At 38.0% G+C, this 18,263-nt stretch overlaps 3 protein-coding genes across 3 annotated transcripts in view; all 3 read right to left on the reverse strand.

The window, feature by feature from the left end:
- The window catches only part of phf8 (PHD finger protein 8), an 11,681-nt gene extending 11,469 nt beyond the window's left edge, over window positions 1–212 (reverse strand). The window contains exon 1 of the mRNA XM_026243925.1: window positions 1–212. This exon is cut by the window's left edge and continues 224 nt beyond it. The gene's annotated coding sequence lies outside the window, so the exon portion shown is untranslated.
- Window positions 213–3,572: 3,360 nt separating this feature from the next.
- arf3a (ADP-ribosylation factor 3a) lies at window positions 3,573–8,495 on the reverse strand. Its single transcript, XM_026243926.1, has 5 exons — window positions 8,425–8,495; window positions 6,918–7,079; window positions 6,658–6,768; window positions 5,844–5,968; window positions 3,573–4,936 (listed from the first exon to the last, which is right to left on the reverse strand). Exons 2-5 carry the CDS (start codon window positions 7,063–7,065, stop codon window positions 4,775–4,777), a joined length of 546 nt encoding a protein of 181 aa, XP_026099711.1. The 5' UTR covers window positions 7,066–7,079; window positions 8,425–8,495; the 3' UTR covers window positions 3,573–4,774.
- Window positions 8,496–11,225: 2,730 nt separating this feature from the next.
- Window positions 11,226–16,324, reverse strand: wnt10b (wingless-type MMTV integration site family, member 10b). Its single transcript, XM_026243927.1, has 4 exons — window positions 15,693–16,324; window positions 14,295–14,557; window positions 13,564–14,012; window positions 11,226–12,749 (listed from the first exon to the last, which is right to left on the reverse strand). The coding sequence occupies exons 1-4, from the start codon at window positions 16,130–16,132 to the stop codon at window positions 12,258–12,260; spliced, it is 1,644 nt and encodes a 547-aa protein (XP_026099712.1). The 5' UTR covers window positions 16,133–16,324; the 3' UTR covers window positions 11,226–12,257.
- Between the last annotated feature and the right edge of the window lie 1,939 nt (window positions 16,325–18,263).

Consider the following 18,263-nt stretch of genomic DNA (forward strand, 5'->3'; position numbering starts at 1 on the left):
AATTCATAACGCAGCGATTTTCGGTGCTATAAGTCCATCATCCCGATCCGCCCGTGCAGCGACCACTGTCTGCGGGAGAGGGAACAATGAAGCTGCTTCGCGGGTCGGTCTCTCTTCGGAGAGTAGAGACTTCAGTTCAGCATATATCTCACAACATTATTTCATAGCCAGTATACTTTAAGACTTACTTACATACATACCTACTTTATGTATTTATTTATTTATTTATTTAGTAGTGGTTCTAGGACATTAACTGAAATGTAACACCATGGATAGATCCAATAGATCTCATCACCAATGGTTAGCTCAGGGCAACTACAGTAAAAAAAGAGAGAGAGAGAGGACGAAAAAGGGGTTTGTTATAAAAAATTCTGATAATACTAAAACCAATAGTCTATGTAAATAACCATTGTTGTGTGTTTGTTTGTTTACAACCATGCAAAGCTCCTCACCGACGTTGTTAGATTCGTGTAACTTTTATAAAGTAAGCTATTTGTTGTTTAATAAAACATAAATAACCTACACAAATGTAGAAGCTATACATATGCCAGGGTTTGTTTATCTGAATCTAAATTTATGAACGTTTACTGCCGAAGTTTTTACAGCAGTTTCCATAGTTTTATTTAAAAAACAGGGCTGTGTTAACTGTGTTAACCAAGGCATGAACTGAAGGGGGTGCGGGGGTTGTGGTATCCTCCGGCTGGAAAACAAAAATGATAAAAAGCATTCCCCCAGTGAAACCACCACCCCCCTTACCATCCCCTTTAGATTAATAATGTTGTGTATTATGTCAAATTTATCATGCAAATTCAATGTTAAAAGTATCTACTTATAATAATTCACGAACTAAACAACGGCGATTGGCCGATCTGAACTCTACAAGCTGAATCAAGTTCCCGTCATTTTTCATGCAAAGCAACTTCTTAAGTTCTTTAAAAATAAGACAACAAATGGTAAAATCTTTCATTGATTAGACAAAATGCCATTGTAATTCAACCAATGAAAGAAAAAATTACTATTTTGAGTTTTTATGATTTTATGTTCATTGCACAAAGAATGGACTTTTCTGAATATCAGCATATAAATATGTTAATAATTTTTATACAACCATGTATAGCAACGCGGTGTTACATTCTTTGAATGAATCTGTTTTTGAACGAATCATGTGAGCTAGTGATTCAACGGTCCATTCACTGGTTTCAGACGTTTTGAACGAATCGTTTGATTTGAATGATTCAATAAATAATTTATTAAAACAGGGATCTGCTGACACCTACTGGCGGTTTTACGGTCATCTTAATTTATCATGACGTCCAACCAGCCAAGGTGCCAGCACAAAACACATTCAGCAAAATATTGTTCAATTAGCAGTACTGAACCAAATTCCTCTATTTCAGGCCCTAGAAGGAAAATAAAGCTTAAAAATAATACACAGTTTGAATGAGTCCATTGAGAAGTGGAAGACAGAGGTAACACTACAGTCTATTGTCCAGCAGATGGAGACATCACCTAAATGATGAACAATGTTGCTAAAACGTCAATCCTCATCGGTACGAGCTTATTTTGTACAGTACCGTTATAATGGGTACTTTGAGGGAATATAGACAATGATTTAAACTGACAGTAATGATAACCCTCTGAACACCCATATGTCCATAAACCACTTAAATCTCCTTGGTATATTATCACACCACATTTTGACCCATTTCAATGGATTTGTTGAATATGAATTAGCAACACTACTATTTATTTATTTATTTTCCCTTAATTTTTGTATTTTTTTTATTTGCTACTGTTTGAATAAGCAAAACTACTACGAAAAAAGTTTTGTCATCAAATATTCAAGATATGGGGGAATAAAAACAAAACAAAAACAATAGTCATTGAAAATCCATATTGATCAGCCAGTAGTCTGGGTGTGATGTGTTCCCTTCAGTGTTTCTGGCTACTACAGCCTTGCCTCACTCCAAATATGACATTATTGTGTTCAAGTGTGTGTGTGTGTGTAACTTGCTTGTTCATGCTTGACAATCCATGTACTAATTTAAACTTTTTGAGGACTTTCCAAAAGAGAAACAACTCTCATTATGCCCGTCTGCTCTAACTGAATACCAGCCCCCTAAATAATCAGCTGTACGCCGTCCAGCTCCTGGTTTCCCCAGTCCAGCTTTTCAGCCTCATGGCTGGTGGTCATGGCCTGGATGAGGGGTGGGCTGGCCTGGCTTTAGCGGTCGCCGCTCCCATCACAGATTGATGAATTGATTGCAGCATTGCTGCCAGTGAGTCTGTGCCCTGGGCGAGGGCGCCCCGGTTACGGGAGGGAATCCCAGCTATGGCACCCGCCATGGTGCCGCTATTATGAGCGGCCTGCAGGAGGCCATTGGGACTGGCGACCCAGGGAGCAGCCCTGACCCACATACTGCTGTCACGCCCCTGGAGACACACACTGTGAGGGCAGGCGGGGAGGTGTGTGGGATTTGCCACAGAATAAGGGGGTGTGAGGTACTGGGCATCTTGCTAAACAAACAGACTTGTCTTCTTATTATTTCTAGGCTTTTCTGAGCCTAAGAGCTGTAAGTGTTCACACAGAGCGGATGAAGTGCTTGGAGTACGCTCTATGAAATTTTCACAAACCACACAAAGATAAGATTTATAATATTCTGTGGTGTCTGATAAAGTTATCAGAATGCAGAAACAAATTGTATAATTGCACACCAAACAGCTGAATGACTGAAGCGACTTTTCTGGAAGAAGAAAAAAGATCCCAGAATGGAAGCAATTACAGTAGATGAACTTTGTCAGGCATGTGGGTTCATTTTTGTTATGAAGACTTGGTTGGTTTTGAAAATCTTGTGTGGTTTTGTTGTGTTATTTGCTACTTTTCCCAGGCTGTAAGTTTTACTTTAATTAAATTGATTCAGTGTTGTTATTGTAAGCTAAAACTAAACTGTTAAAATCATCATACATTTTTTGATTTATATATTATATATAAAAAAATTAGAAAAATATTTAAAGAACGTAAAAAATAAGACATTTCATCTTGGGAATCAGCTGAAATCATTTTAAGCACTTAACTAAAACTTAAATAGACATTTAAAAAAGCATGAACTAATAAAAATGGCAAATGCACATGACAAATTTATTAAACTAAAATGAACACAAACACTTTGAAGGTAATGATTTGATAAAATATTTAGTTTTGTTTAAAAAAGACAAGTAGAGGGGACTATTTGGTAGTATTTAATATATCGTAATTATTTGACCATACTTTAATATTCTTTAGTGTAATAACTGAAAAAGCATCGATGTAATGTTATTTCTAGTATTATTTATGTACTAATATAGTATTTGTTAATATTTTGAATTAGTTTTAACTAGCTTAATTATTTAAGCTTAATAATCATTTTTAGTACTTATTTCAGTTAGCTGCTAGACAAAATTTCTAAATTATTTGAATGAACAAAAATTGTGTTTAACAGTTTATATTTTATTTAACTAGAATAAAACTAATGTGTAGTGTGATTTTCAGATTTTCAAAGTTGAAAAAAAAAAACATCTAAAAATAATTTTAGGCAACATGATTTTAATGTTTACAGAATGAACAGTTTTTTCCCCATAGTATTTCAATGCAAGGAACATAGATACAAATGTATGGACACAGGACTACAATAAATAATAGATATTCACATTAAATTATCAGATAAAGTAAGTGCATACTTTATTAAGCATGTAATATACACACACACACACTTCATTCATGAGAATACTAGCAACCATAAATATTTGAGTCTATTAGTAGACTATTAGAGACTTTAAAGTCTCTTCGACACTCTTTCCAGTCTAATCTTGTTTAGCTCCTCAGATCTTCCCATGCAACACTAGCAAAAAAAAAATCACTAACGTGAATGCAATGACACAATCAATGAGCGATGTCTACACAGCACGACACAAGAGCAGCGGATACAGTCGGTGAAACAAACACATTTAGCTCCACAACAGAACAGAAGCTTGTGTAGTGAACATTATCAGCACAAAAGAAACAGTTCTTGTACACAAAACAATGTGCTATTTAATAGTCGCAAACTACGCATGCCAAGACAAGACATCCTCTATCTATTTACATACAACAGCACTAACCAAAGCTTGCTCAGCGACCTGTGCAGAGACACTGGTGAATACATGCAATAAGAGCATAATCACTGACAGTCATGAAGTCTGGCTGATATGCTAATAATAAATCACAATGCATATTTAATTTTCAGTAGCAAAACAACACCACTGTAGCAAAAAACACGTTTCTTCATTGTTTTCTGAATAACACTTCACTTGATTTTATTTAAATATTTCAGGAAACTGAATCAACAAGTTTCTCATCTATCAGTGCAGTTAATATAGTTTAAATGACCTGCATTTAAGAGTGTCTCCCAAAGTATTAATATAAGTAAAAGCTTTTCATTCACTCCCTGTTAATGTCTTTTATACATTTACAGTGTAGAGACACAGCAAACTGAGATGTTTGAATCACACGAGAATAGGAAAACATGTCTATCTTCACTAGTAAATATGAATGTGAATCATGGGTGCTTCCCCAATCATCTCACGGATCTGTTAAGTGGGACATAGTGAGGGGTTACGCTGTTTGAAATGACCCGGCTCCTGTTGGTCTCAGCTTGTAAACAGAATGAAAGAAACTTGGAAACCACTAGTGCTCCCTGATGAGCTGTCACTCAGGTGTCTCCTCGCCCACACCAGTTACTCTTAGATCCAGTCTGCCTCATTTCTTGTTCTTGAGCTGGTTGGCCAGCCAGTCCAGACCCTCATATAAACCGTCTCCGCTGGTGGCACAAGTGGCCTGGATGTACCAGTTGCGATGGCGCAGGGAGTGAAGACCCAGCTTATCTGTGATTTCTGCAGCATTCATGGCATTTGGCAAATCCTGGAGAGGGAGACAGAAACAGACACAACTACATATCTTACTGTTTATATACATACTGCATGCCCTCATCATTGAGGATTTCCCATAGTTCCTGAACTCATTTTCCTGGAACCAGAGTCTATAAATCCTGCATGCACTAAAATCCTCCATTTCTCTGGAGATCTTTTGCCTACTGACCTACTGCTTCTCACTAAGATACGGCAGCTGCACATCATCAGATCAGAGAGACCTTCAGCGGGTGGTCAAAACTGCTCAACACATCAGTGGCAGACCTCAACAACCACTGCCGGCAATGAGTTCTTCAAATCATCAGAGAGCCCATCCAGGCCCAAAAATAGCCTGCTTTCACCTCTGCCATCTGGAAGTCGAGGCAAAAACATACAAACTAGACTGAGGAACATTTTCTGTCTTATAGACGTTGCCTGGCTGACTTATCAGATAGATCTTTTTCAGTTAGAGTTCAAAAATAGACCTAATCTACTGCATCTCTCACCTGTGGGGTTCCCCAGGGTTCAGTTTTGGGCCCATTGCTTTTTTTCTTTGTATTGCCTCTTGGGCAATTGATAAGCACTTTTTCAAGGTACATGTTATCATTGCAGATGATATTCAACTTTATATCTCTTTTAAACTCCATGAGATTACAAAATTATCTCTTCTTTTAAGTTGTATAAATGCTATACAAGTCTGGATGGAAAACAATTACCTCCTTTCAATCTTTTATAACTAATGAACTACAACCATAGATTCCATTACAGCAGCTATGTTTCCAACAAATTGACACATATATGACAGAAACAGATGTATAAACTAGGGCTGATTTGAAATTGGTAGACAGCAGATGCAATGTTTACATCAATGAACTGTTTCTGATTTGAAGAACACTTTAGACACATGAGGAAGCTCTTGCCTGCTTGTTGGCAAAAACGAGGAGTACAGCGTCTCTAAGTTCATCCTCAGCCAGCATCCTCATCAGCTCTTCTCTGGCCTCATTCACTCTCTCACGGTCATTGCTGTCCACCACAAAGATCAGACCTTCAAAATACATGAGAGGCAGTAATTAATAAGAGGGAAAATAAAGACCCTTGTGGACCTCAATATGAGATCTTAATTCATTAATTCTAATTTCAATGCTACATTAGTTAAGATTAAAGTTCGAATGATGTAACTTGACAAGTACAGTTTTCTCTTCTGTGTTGATGTTTTCCCTTTTTAAATAAGTTTGGGGTAAGTAAATTTTTTATATATTTAATCAGCAAGGGCACCTCGATTAAAAGTGACAGTAACAACATTTATAGTATTACAAGAAATTTATATTTCTAATAAATGTTATTTTTAAACTTTCTATACATCAAATCATTCTGAAAAAAGTATCAGTTCCCACAAAAATAAACAGCACATCTGTTTTTAATACTGAAAATAATAAGAAATGTTTCATGAGCAGCGAATCAGCATATTAGAATGAATTCTGAAGGATCACATGATATGTAAAGTAATGGCTGCTAAAAAAAAAAATCAGCTCTACCATCACAGGAATTAATTACATTTTTGAATGTATTACCACAGAAAACAGCTATTTTGTATTGTAATAATATTTTAAAAATGTAAGTATTTTACTGTAATTCTGTAATTAATGGCTATTTATGGCTATTTTGTTTGACATAAAATCCTGTTTGTGTTTTTAAAGTCAATGAGTGTGCCTGTGTGTATGAGTCTTTTCTCACCTTGTGTGTTCTGGAAGTAGTGACGCCAAAGTGGTCGGATTTTGTCCTGGCCACCAACATCCCACACTGTAAAACTGATATTTTTGTACTCAACAGTCTCCACGTTAAAACCTAGTAAAAGAAAACACAATGGCACAGAAATTACACAGAGGCCAGACTCGTAAAACGTGACAATCCGGACCTTTGTCTCTATGTAAAAGGGAAATACTACAATAATAATCAAGGGAATTAAACATTTAAAGTAAAAAAATGTGCTTCACCAATAGTAGGAATGGTAGTCACTATCTCTCCCAGCTTCAGTTTGTACAAGATTGTGGTCTTCCCAGCTGCATCCAACCCGACCATCAAAATACGCATCTCCTTTTTCCCAATAAGACTCTTCAAAAGGTTGCCAAAAATGTTCCCCATGATAGCTGGTTAGCCTTTACCAATATAAAAAGAGAACATCTATGGTCATTTTTTTTTAATTGACACACCCAACTGTTAAAACACTGACCCTTTCAAAAAGAGCACTTGCTATTGTACTCTGTAACTTCTTAATTCATTACAAATATGCCATTGCTTCTCTTTTAAAATATTCTATAAACCCTTCTGGTATTTTAATGATTAAATACATCTATGATCTTTACAGTGTTTTTATTTTTCACAGAAAGCACTACCTTTCAGAGTATGCTACATGATGATACAAACTGACAAAATTTCATATTTTAACACAGCAGTACAGAAAAACAATATGCACATTTTACTAATAAAGCTTACATTGCATTTGGAAAAACATAGAAGATACTACAACCTGCAAAACACATGTAAACCTTAAAAAGAGCCAAGGCACAGGACAATATCAGTGATATCATGTTAATGTAAGGTCATCTTGTTCTAGCTGTACAAAGTTAGAGTTAGTCTGCAAATTCATCTCAGATGATTCATAACTGTCATCATGCACTGATTAAATAAATGTGTACAGAACATTGAGTCAGGAACAATATACTTACACACATACACAAATCAGTCAGTAATATAAAATACAAATCTACTGGACTTCCAAGTCCAGTATGATGATCACTTTCCATAATACTAAATTTGAAACACCTATATTAGAATAATTAATGAAGTATTGCTTCATTTTAGGTGCTTACTGACAGAATGAGATGTGTCCGTGGACAGATTCATGAGATGTGACACTGTAAGGAAGAAAGATTCCTCATCCTCCATAAAATGGTGATGACATCTACATCATCAGTATAGTATGCAAAAAAGAAAATCTGAGACTGTTGATTTACATTCATTTAAATCCAACAGAACTAGGTTACTGAAGCCTAGAACTGATCACATTCAGCTTTCAGAATCAGCCTGCTTTAACACACTGGGAAGTGGGGAAAAAATCCATTAGGATCAAAAAAAAAAAAAAAAAAAAAAAAACCTGATATGACAAATGATTTCTAATGTCAGCCTACACATATGTGGGCTGCTAATGAATACGCAGGAGATGATCGCATCCCGTTCATAAGACAGAAATGCCTTCTCACGATAAACCGGCGCCTGTCACATCAGATAGTGATTCTGTTTAAACGTCAAACACCTTTCATTTTTGTCACGACGTAAAGATACCATCAGCAGCAAGAGCCGGCCTGCATATTGACAAATTATAAATTGATCCGCTATTTAATGTCAATAATATTTAACATATATCAACACGCCAACAACATCTAATCTATTTTAGGCGAAATTACACCATATTTTTTCACGCTTTGCAATATCCCTACTCACCTCGGAGACCAACACCGGATAATTTATTTCACGCAAGTCACCCCGCTCTCGCGAGACCAGTTGAATAGGCAAGAGAGTGTTAAAGATCTCGCGATACCATCGAAGCGCATCCTGTAGTTACTACATACAGTGTAGTATGTGCATTCAAAATGTCAATGAATAAAACCCATGCAGGCAGTGGTCTGTGTGAATCAGATTGTGAGATCTCTAGAAATTAACAACATTATTACGTGTTTACCCACAATATATACCTAGCTTTGATTTGTCTAAAAATTCATAATGGATTTATAATAAATGTAAGTACACACAATATAGCCTAGAAAATGTTAATATAGGCTAGGCTACACACACACACACACACACAGACAGGAAAGTAGTTTAAACGTTTTTGTGTTACATATTTATATTTCAGTTTTTATGAAGTTTAATATACATTGCAATCTAAGCTTTGAGTTATTGTCTGAATACAAGTGATATCAATGTCATAAGTTTGTAAAAACTTAAAAACTCTGAATAAATTAAATAAAAAAATGCAATAAATTAAAAATGTTCATAAGAACATTCTCTAAATCATATAAAATTGGAAATGTTGTTACTCTGGTAAAGTTGGCAGACATAATTGTTGACACAAAATTGTGGTACATGTTTAGTCTCATATCTCAATGATCAGTGAACATTTTTGAAGAAGTTAATGTGTATAATGTGATAATTTACGACTGAAGGAACTGTTGCTGGAAGTGTTTGGAAGCACATTTCCATATTGTGATTAATTATTCAGCTATGACTGAACCTAATGAATAAGTAACCTGCTAGATGCTGCCAAATTACAGAACTTGGCAGCAACTAACTGATTTCTTCAGGCTGCCAAAATATTCAGTAGTTGCATGCCAGATTATCAGTAGTGAAGCAAAAGATCACTCTGTACAGAGTAAAGACTGTATTGTTAAACAGAATACTACAAGAAATCATGACATGCAAAAATCGAAAGGCTCTAATAATTAAAGTAGGGCTTATTTATAACATGGTGCTCAATGCTCATTTTCATGCATCAGTATATTAAGTAAAATGCATGTTTATATTATATTTTAAACAGCACACAGTGCCTGCCCAGACCTCGTCCAGATGCAAAGGAAATTCTGTCCCCGTGTCACTTCACACGGTCCACCGTGTGTCAGTGGCTTTATGATCGATGTGTTTATCAATTCAGTGGTTAGGAAAAGAGAGAGGGAGTGGAGCAGATGCTTGCAGCTGCACACCAGATTACAGGGTGGAGTGCTGTATGGGGGGGGGGGGTGCTGTGTTTGTGTGCACTGGGAGTTTTGGGGGTTATGGGGTGGGCAGAAGAGGATACAGTCAGTAGGGGTGGGAGCAGAGAGCTGGGCCTGGGGGGTGGGAGTTATAATTTAAAGGAGCCTCTCCTCTGAAGTGTTTGCCAAAGTGCACCCCAGCAAACACAGTCATAAGTCGGGTTGGTTAGGCTTGCAGAACTAATGAGGGCTTGCACATTTAGGCAATGGCTTTGATGTTCTGGGTAGCTGGCTCCTTGTTTTTTCTTTCCCTTTCTCGTTTTCTCTCTATCCCACATCAAAAATGGAAGGGGAAGCTGGACAAGGAGCCCAGAAGCAGATGTTTCCAGCTGTTTTTCTTTCCCTTTTCCTTCTCTTTTGATGTACCTAAGTATGTGCAATTTTTATTCACATATTTCCATATCCGCTAACATCAATGTCTCATGTCTGTCTCATCTATCTATCTATAGATCTATCTATACTGTATATCCAGCCATCCATCCGTCCATCCGTCCATCCATCTCTACATCTATCTATCTATCTTTATATTAGCTAACTGAAATTTTTTTTCAGATGACCCAGTATTAGTTCTGTGCCCTTCTGTCTTAACTGTGGCAGTGTCTGGTTGTCATTATTCTTGATGTTGTCAGTATGTTGCTTTGTATGTGTGATTGGCTGCACCGCATTTTGATGGGGGAGGTGGGGAAGTGGGGGGGGGGGTGTCTATGGCCGTCCAATTTCTCTGTCTCACACATGGGAGGAACAGCGACAGGAAATTCCCTCGCGCAGCAGCTCCAGGGTGAAATGATAAAGGAATAAAGAAATGCAAACCAGATATCCAGCGCTTTATCATTCCCCACCACTCTTTTCTTTTTCTCTTCTGCTCCCATCTTTTTGCCAGAGGAAATACCACGTGAAGCAAGTTTGATAAAGCCAGCAGACCGTGGGTGGTCACTTCACTCAATCCACAGCCGCCACAGCACATCCTCATTACAGAGTCTCGCGAGGAAACATACAGAAAAACTCATTTATTCCTATTATGTTTGTGATTGTTGTGCACTCAAAGAACTCAGACAGAGTGAGACATCAGAAGTGCGCCTGTATTTAGTTAGGAAATCACACAGTGCTCCAGTCTCTGACAGTTGCAGATGCAGATTCACAGACAAGGACAAACAGTACTCAGTAGCACATGGTGCAACTTTGGACATCTGATCCATATAAGACCGGATCATACCTCAATCTGCTTATAAAACTCTTTATGAAAACCTATCCCTGTTGCCCATTATAAGAGGTCAGATTCAGTAAAAAAAAAAAACCTTCAGAAGAGAAGAATTATATCTAGTACACTGATCTATGACCCCTCCTCTGTTCTAGAAGGTCTTTCCTGGTTCTAAAGCCTACACGCATGATAAACCAAGTAAGGTTTCTTAACCAAAAATTGAGGCGTTCTTGTAACACATTACAATGATAAAAGTCTCCTTAAGAATGCAAAAGGCAGCAATACATGAAAGTTAATTTATCAAATAATTTGATTCCCTAAGCACTGATTGCTCAATAGTACAATTCAAAACTTGCATACATCAGATTCACTGTAATATGATTGTAATGGCAACTGTTTAAATACAGTTTAACTCCGAACTTGAGAGTATGAATGTCTTCCCATTCTTGCATCAAAGGCATCTGGCATCCAATATCGTTCAGCAGTATGAGATGAGATGTGACTGTTTTTAATCAGCTGCAAAAAATCCACGGGAGGCACAAGTGTTCTACAGTCATTCCTTCACTCTCTCCATCTCCGTTCTCTGATTGGTCTGTCTCTACAAAGGTTAGATTGGGGTTATAAAGCATATCAACTTCACAATTGTCCTGGTTTTCATAAAAACCAACTAAACTCAGACCCCACATTCTCAGTCGATGGCCAAGATTCGCTCCAGACTTGGGAGAGTTTCTCTACAACATCTTATGAAACCTCATAAAAGGCACTGAGATGTTCCCTTCAATTATCAGAGCCATTGATTCTTCATGATCGATGCGGGCAAAAAGATCAGAATACTGCAAGATGCAGTGTTTCAGAAACCTCAGCCCTACTAGGATGGTATTTCACCATCAAGAACGATTACAACATAAACTTCTCAAACATTTTGCCAAGGTAAGGAATATACATTAAGTGCACTTTTTAAATGAAAAAAAAAAAAAGGTAGACCATAGCAGTGCCGATAATTCTCAGGAATAATTTGTTCCTGCTGTTATGCCTTGTTTTTTGGAGGAGTGCAGATGGCGTTCAGGCCATTTGCTTGGTTGTGGAGGCTGAAGATTCCAAGCAGGGAAAAAAAGACAAATGACATGAGTCACCTCCTCCTCAATCTCTGACTTGGCATTTTGAACATAACAGCAACACAATGTAAATGGATCCCAGATGATGAAGGTTAAAGAAGGAGAGAAATGGATAAACAGACACACTCTAGGAGAGCAAAACACACAGGCAGTCACAGGTTGTTGTCTCTTGGTTCCAAAAAAGAAATGGGGATATGGATCAAAATGGGTTTGTTACTTGCACACATTAACCCATTCCGTGACCCTGCACTCCTCACAGAGCACATAGCAGCACCAGTGGAAGCGGCAGTTACACCGTTCGCTCCGTGCCTGTTTGAGGATGTTGTGTCCTCGGCCGCAGCACAGCGACCCACAACCATCCATGCTGGGGCTGCTCTTGTTGCAGATGCGGCCCTGCGTGCCCGGCGAATCCACAGCTGGCTCGCGATCGCAGAAGTCGGGCGACTTCTCGAAGTACACTAACTCACGGGAAATGTTCCGCCGCCGGCCTCTGAGCTGATCCGAGCTGGGGCTCTCAACAGTTCGAGAGTTGAATACTCCGTTGTTCTTGTTCTGAGAGTTTATGAAGATGGCAGTCAGAAACTTCTCCCGTAGCAATGATCCCACGAGCCGGAATTCAGGAGAAACATACCAGCAGGTCTTGAACTGGCAGCTGCCTGATGTGCCATGACACTTGCACTTTCTTCTCATGTTGTCAGTAACTACCTGTTAAGGTCAAACACATAATGAAAAGAATGTGGTATATCTATATATCTATCTATCTTTCTATCATCTATGAGGTAGCTAACTAAAAAAGTGGGTCAATGACATAAAAATACCCACATCAAAGGAAAATGAATTTATTTATTATTTCAAATCTAATAAAAAAATCATGCTCCATATTCTTGTACCCATGTTGGTTTCATATTGTTTTGAAAAATAAAAAACAAATAATTTTCAATAAAAGTTTCAATTTAATGGCTGTTAGTTAAAAAAAAACATATATACATGATATTGTACAGAGCTTAATCATAATTTTCAAAAATGTACAAAAAAAGGAAAAAAAAATATTTTTTTTTCATATATTTTGAATGAATAATTCATAAATATCATTACATTTGGGAAGTCGCACCCCATGTGATAGAAGTTGTATCACCAAACATTTTTGTACTTTGTCCCTCCAAATAAATAAATAAAATGAAACGAAATAAAAACAAATTTTAACTTAAAATAATTAAAACAATTACATAAAAAGTATATATAAGGTGTATACAATTTACTTAATAAATTGAATTTGCTTTGTAATAAATGAATAGACCAATAATTTTGGACCAATGAGATTTTGATGTGGGTGGGGCTAACCTGTGCATGTCTGCATAATTGAAAACCAACCAGGTGATTAATTAAAAACAAACTCCAGTGCACAGGGAAAATTGTGTTTTATCATGTCACACCTGTTTAAGACATGGTTGTCATTGTTTGAAAGTTTCAATTCAGATTATTAGAAAAGGTTATGATATTTGAACATATGAAACCACACCTGTCTGCCCACTCTATTATTATGAATCCGCATCCGAGCGTGTATATCACGAGGAGATCCTCTGGAATCCAACCAATCCCTAGAGAACCGTACGCCAAGACGGACATCGTGACTGCAGCCTCCCCACTCCCAGGTGTCCTGCAGCGGCGTGGCCTCATCCGGCAGTGGTTTGAGGAGACTGATGGGGTGGGATGAGTGCAGATTGGCCGGCCTGCCGTGAAGTGAACCTAACTCAGGTGTGTTCTCTCCTGCACCTGCTACAGACACCCCACTCCTCTGGAAAGTCTGAAGCTGGAGCTGGGTTAACTTGAGGCGGATTTTGTCATCATCCAGGCGACGTTTAGCTTCGCAGCCACACCCGCGCAACTTACCGAGGCTGCAGGCCGAAGCCACCGAGTGCACGACACCTGCAGCCAGCAGCGACAGCGAGAAGGCACTCTCTCGGAAACCTGGGATGAAAGAAAGCACTTTTAAAGCTGCCAGCAGAGTAAACCGAGCCTTCAGAAAGTGAAGTGCTCACGAGCCAGCTGGTGAGATAATTATCTATAATGATCTTTATCTAAAATCTCATAAAAGATGTTTTCCATGGTGCAAATGCGTTAAACAATGACTCAACGCTGATATTTTCCCTCTTTGGCCAATGTAGCATTTCAATGCCCGGATTATGAGTGTATTGGCTCTCTACAACTTCAACTTCAGCACTTCCCATGCCCCTTTTGCCATCAACTCACCCCTGTTGAGAATGGCACTCTGATGGGGCAACTTGCCATGGTTCTCCAGGGAGGAGCAGTTCCAGCGCTGGTCTCTGAGCTGGTGCTGGCATTCGTGAATAGCAACCTGAATGCCCTGCAGAGCAGAGGCTGTGACATCAGGGCTGCGCACACACAAACGCATCTGTTTTTTGGTCAGGCCTGCCAGTCGTAAACACACTGCGTTGGGGGTAAGCACTGGCTCTCCTGCCACCTTCAGGCCAAGGATGTCATTGCCCAGTACCCTGAGAAAGGAGAAAATTAATTTTATAGCAGTGATATCATTATGAAGTAACACCGCATGCAGTAAATATTGCAGAAGGCTGGTGTTACTTAGCATCACATGTGGTCTTTTTTAAATGACTCACATATGTGAAGAAATTATGACAATGAATTCAGCCATTAACGAGAAGCAGGAAAATATTTTATCGGGAATGGATGCTTTTAATTTCAAACAATATAATCAATACGTTTACTGGAACAGCATAGAAAAAAAATTGATAAATTCTATTGCTTTTTATATCAGAAGTTGTGCGATTAAGTGCCCTGACACTCAAACAAGGCTGTGACCTTGCAGGAGGCATACATAAAACTTCCATGAATATTCAAACGCCCTGCTTTCTATCAGTGTCTTGGCATGCCTCAGGATAATCTGATGAGAAAATGACTATATGGAAAAGATTTGTGCGCAATACTATATCCAAATCATAACACGCTGATGTTAATAAATACATTATGCCCATCAACAGTTTCGAGAAGTGAGAGAACATCCATAACCACACGGTTACAATAACATTAAAATGGTTTCTGGTAACAATTAACAGAATAAATACTAGTAACTATTTAATTAGTATTAGTAGGAGGTAATTGTTACCTGTTTAACTAGTGAACCCAGTACCAGCAACAGTTAGAATACATGCTGGTTAGTATCTGAACAACAGATTCCCATCTTCAATGCCAAACCTGCAGTTTGTTACCAGTAACACTTGTCTAGCAGCAAAGGAATGAGTACTAGTATGTGATGATTAAGTAGCCTTCTATTGACTGAAAAGAGACACTTATTGGGATACATAATAATAGTAAAAACAAGTAGGCTACTGATAACATTAAAAGATGCTTATTCGTTTTAGATACAAGTGGTTTACCAGCTTACTAGTTTTAGATATTAGCAGCCATGGCGCAAAACTGTAAATCTCTCTCTCTCTCTCTCTCAAAAAAAAAGTAAAGTTATAATTAAATAGACTAATATTAACAAATGAATAATTTGAGGGTATTACACATAGGCTAATCATTTATTTGAATCACTGGTTTTACAAAACAAACAGTCCATTTAGGCTACTCCAACAGTTCTCATGAACGCGCTTCTACCTTTCTACTTACGTGAACGCAGGTGACAGAAGCGCTGCAGTCATGATCAGGACTCGTCCCAAATACTGTCTGTGGGGTAACTCCATTGCGCTGGAAGCTTTTCTCGACGGGACATTAAAACACCTGTGGGATCGCTTTAGAGAGCAACTGTAAATGAGTTCAATTGTTTGTGTGAGGAGCTGGGAGTTGAGCAAGCAGCATTTGATGAAGCTTGGGACGGGAGCGTGTATGTCACTGAGGAGAAGGAGAGGAGGAGGAGGAGGGGGCGCCGTCAGGGTGGGCAAACATCGCCTGAGGCGCTTGTTTTTAAACACGATGAAAAAGTAGCAAGGTCCGTCAAACTTTCTTGTCATAAAAAACTTCATGTCATAATCGTGACCTCCACCAATAGTGGTCATATTTGACGAGGAATAAATCAGTTTCAGTAGAAGCCTAAACCAATACTGTCTCATAGGGGAGTCGATATTGACAACAAGGGCATTGACTAAATTTGGATCTTTTTCATATCAAGTGCACTAAGAAACACGTGACTAACAATATTACCAGTTTTCAGTGTAGCCTATCTAGCCTTTTTTTAGGCATCTATAGGCATTATTTGTGTCTAAGTAACCATATGACATGCAAAATCGACAAATCGACCAAGCTATTTTTGACTCAAAAAATTACATGCATTAGCTATATTTTTATGTTTTATTTTATTTTATTAATAGTATATAGTATAGGCTACTTGCGCCATTACATTAATGCAAAATTGTTTTACGATGGATTTTTAACGATTTGTTTATTTTTGAGGTGTTGTAGTGGCCTTCTGACGAGCTTTTTTATCCATATTACGCCATTTATCGGTAGAATATAAAAAAAACGATAACTGATAAGAAAATAATAAATAAGGATGACAGACAGACGACAGACAAACAAACAAATAAATATGCGTAGGCCTATACGGTTATTTCGGCCAAAATAAATCTATCTAGATTTAAAAATGTATGTAAGACTAAAGTGACAATCTGTAATAATTAACCATTTTAAATATAATTACTGATGAATAAAATCGGATTTTGAAGTAGGCTATTAATTATTAATTCATGAATAATTCTGAATCAGATGAAAAGCCAGCTATGCAGTTCATTTTCACTGACCAAAACAAAATGCCTCTCTGTTGAATTGCTGTATAACTTACTTATCATTTGCAGTGCGTGCATTCTTTGTAGGCTATTTATTTGTTAATCTAATTTTCTTGTTGTCTGTTTCTGTCTATTAAAGTAGGCCTATTATCTGACCTGTCTGCACTGCAGAACTTGTGACTAGACACTTTGCTCCCCCGTGAACGTTTATGTGAACTATGAGCTAAAATAAACTTAAAGTCATTCATATAGGCTACAATACGCAGGGTAGCAGCAGGCAAGCGTGCGCTTCTTCTTGAACAAAGCGAGGTGCGTGCGCGTTCATGTGCTCGCCCATCCTCCCACTCAGAATCAGTTCAACAGTTCACCGTGCAGCCTATAGTGACGTTTCACTTTAATTAAGCCAACATTCATCATTTCCCCCGACATTCTTAATGAGAAGTCTTAGCTGACTGTTGCTGCAGATAGCCTAGAGCACTCCTGGAAAATAGACTTATTTCGTTTGTTTGTCTATACACGTCTGAGTTTGTGCGTATAATTAGTCCCATAACTGACCATGATGGAGAGGTTGTTGTCAGGGCTCATTGAAAGTGATACGCAATTACATAGTGGGCCAACAAATTATGCATAATGCACATAATAAGTTTGTTCAATAGACAAGCTGTTAGTGTTTTTTTCCTTTTTTTATTCATGTAGCTGCAACGTAGACATGAGGGCACGATAAGAAGACTTTAGTAGGCTACTGATAAATGTATGAATAAACCAGAATATTTGAGGCATTAGCAGTTTACAAGATTAAAGGATTATCGTGCTGGTGGTCAGCTATGCACTATGCACAGCAGGTGAAAAAAACTCTTTAACTGACCCAAGAACGAGCATCTCGCTTATTATCTTTATTAATATTACTATTAACAGTAGTATAACTAGGATTAGTGTCATGAAATTGACTAAAATCCTCCCTTAACCACCCTTAACACCGAATCCTTACGACAGTTCTTGGTTTTTGGGCTAATCACCTTCTATTCTCGAAGATCAATTCTCGTATTGGAGCTAATCACCTCTATTCCTCTCCTTAAGCTCTGGCAACGAAAAGTGCATTAGCATTTTGCCATGGCGTGTATATCTAAGTGGCTTAAAAAGTGATTTGAAGTTGATTTGTATATAAAAGGCGTCCCTTTAACCGGATTGCCGCTAATCTGCGCCACATCGCATGAGTGTTTCAGGAAAACCTGTTTAAGATCCTTCAAGAGTATAAGATCAGGCTAAGCCCAGAAAAGCAGCCCTCATTAAATACCACTAACAAAAGCGCACTTCCTTCAGTTAGCCATTTACTTCAATCCCTCAGAGAAAAAAAAAGTGTTCTCTCTCCTTTTCTCTCCGATTCTTTCATTGCGACTTCAAACACCTTATATGTGCTCAAAATATGCCGATTTAATATTTGCCAAAGGCTCGTAATTCT

Source organism: Carassius auratus, unplaced genomic scaffold (assembly GCF_003368295.1).
Source record: "Carassius auratus strain Wakin unplaced genomic scaffold, ASM336829v1 scaf_tig00004557, whole genome shotgun sequence".
Classification (NCBI taxonomy): domain Eukaryota; kingdom Metazoa; phylum Chordata; class Actinopteri; order Cypriniformes; family Cyprinidae; genus Carassius; species Carassius auratus.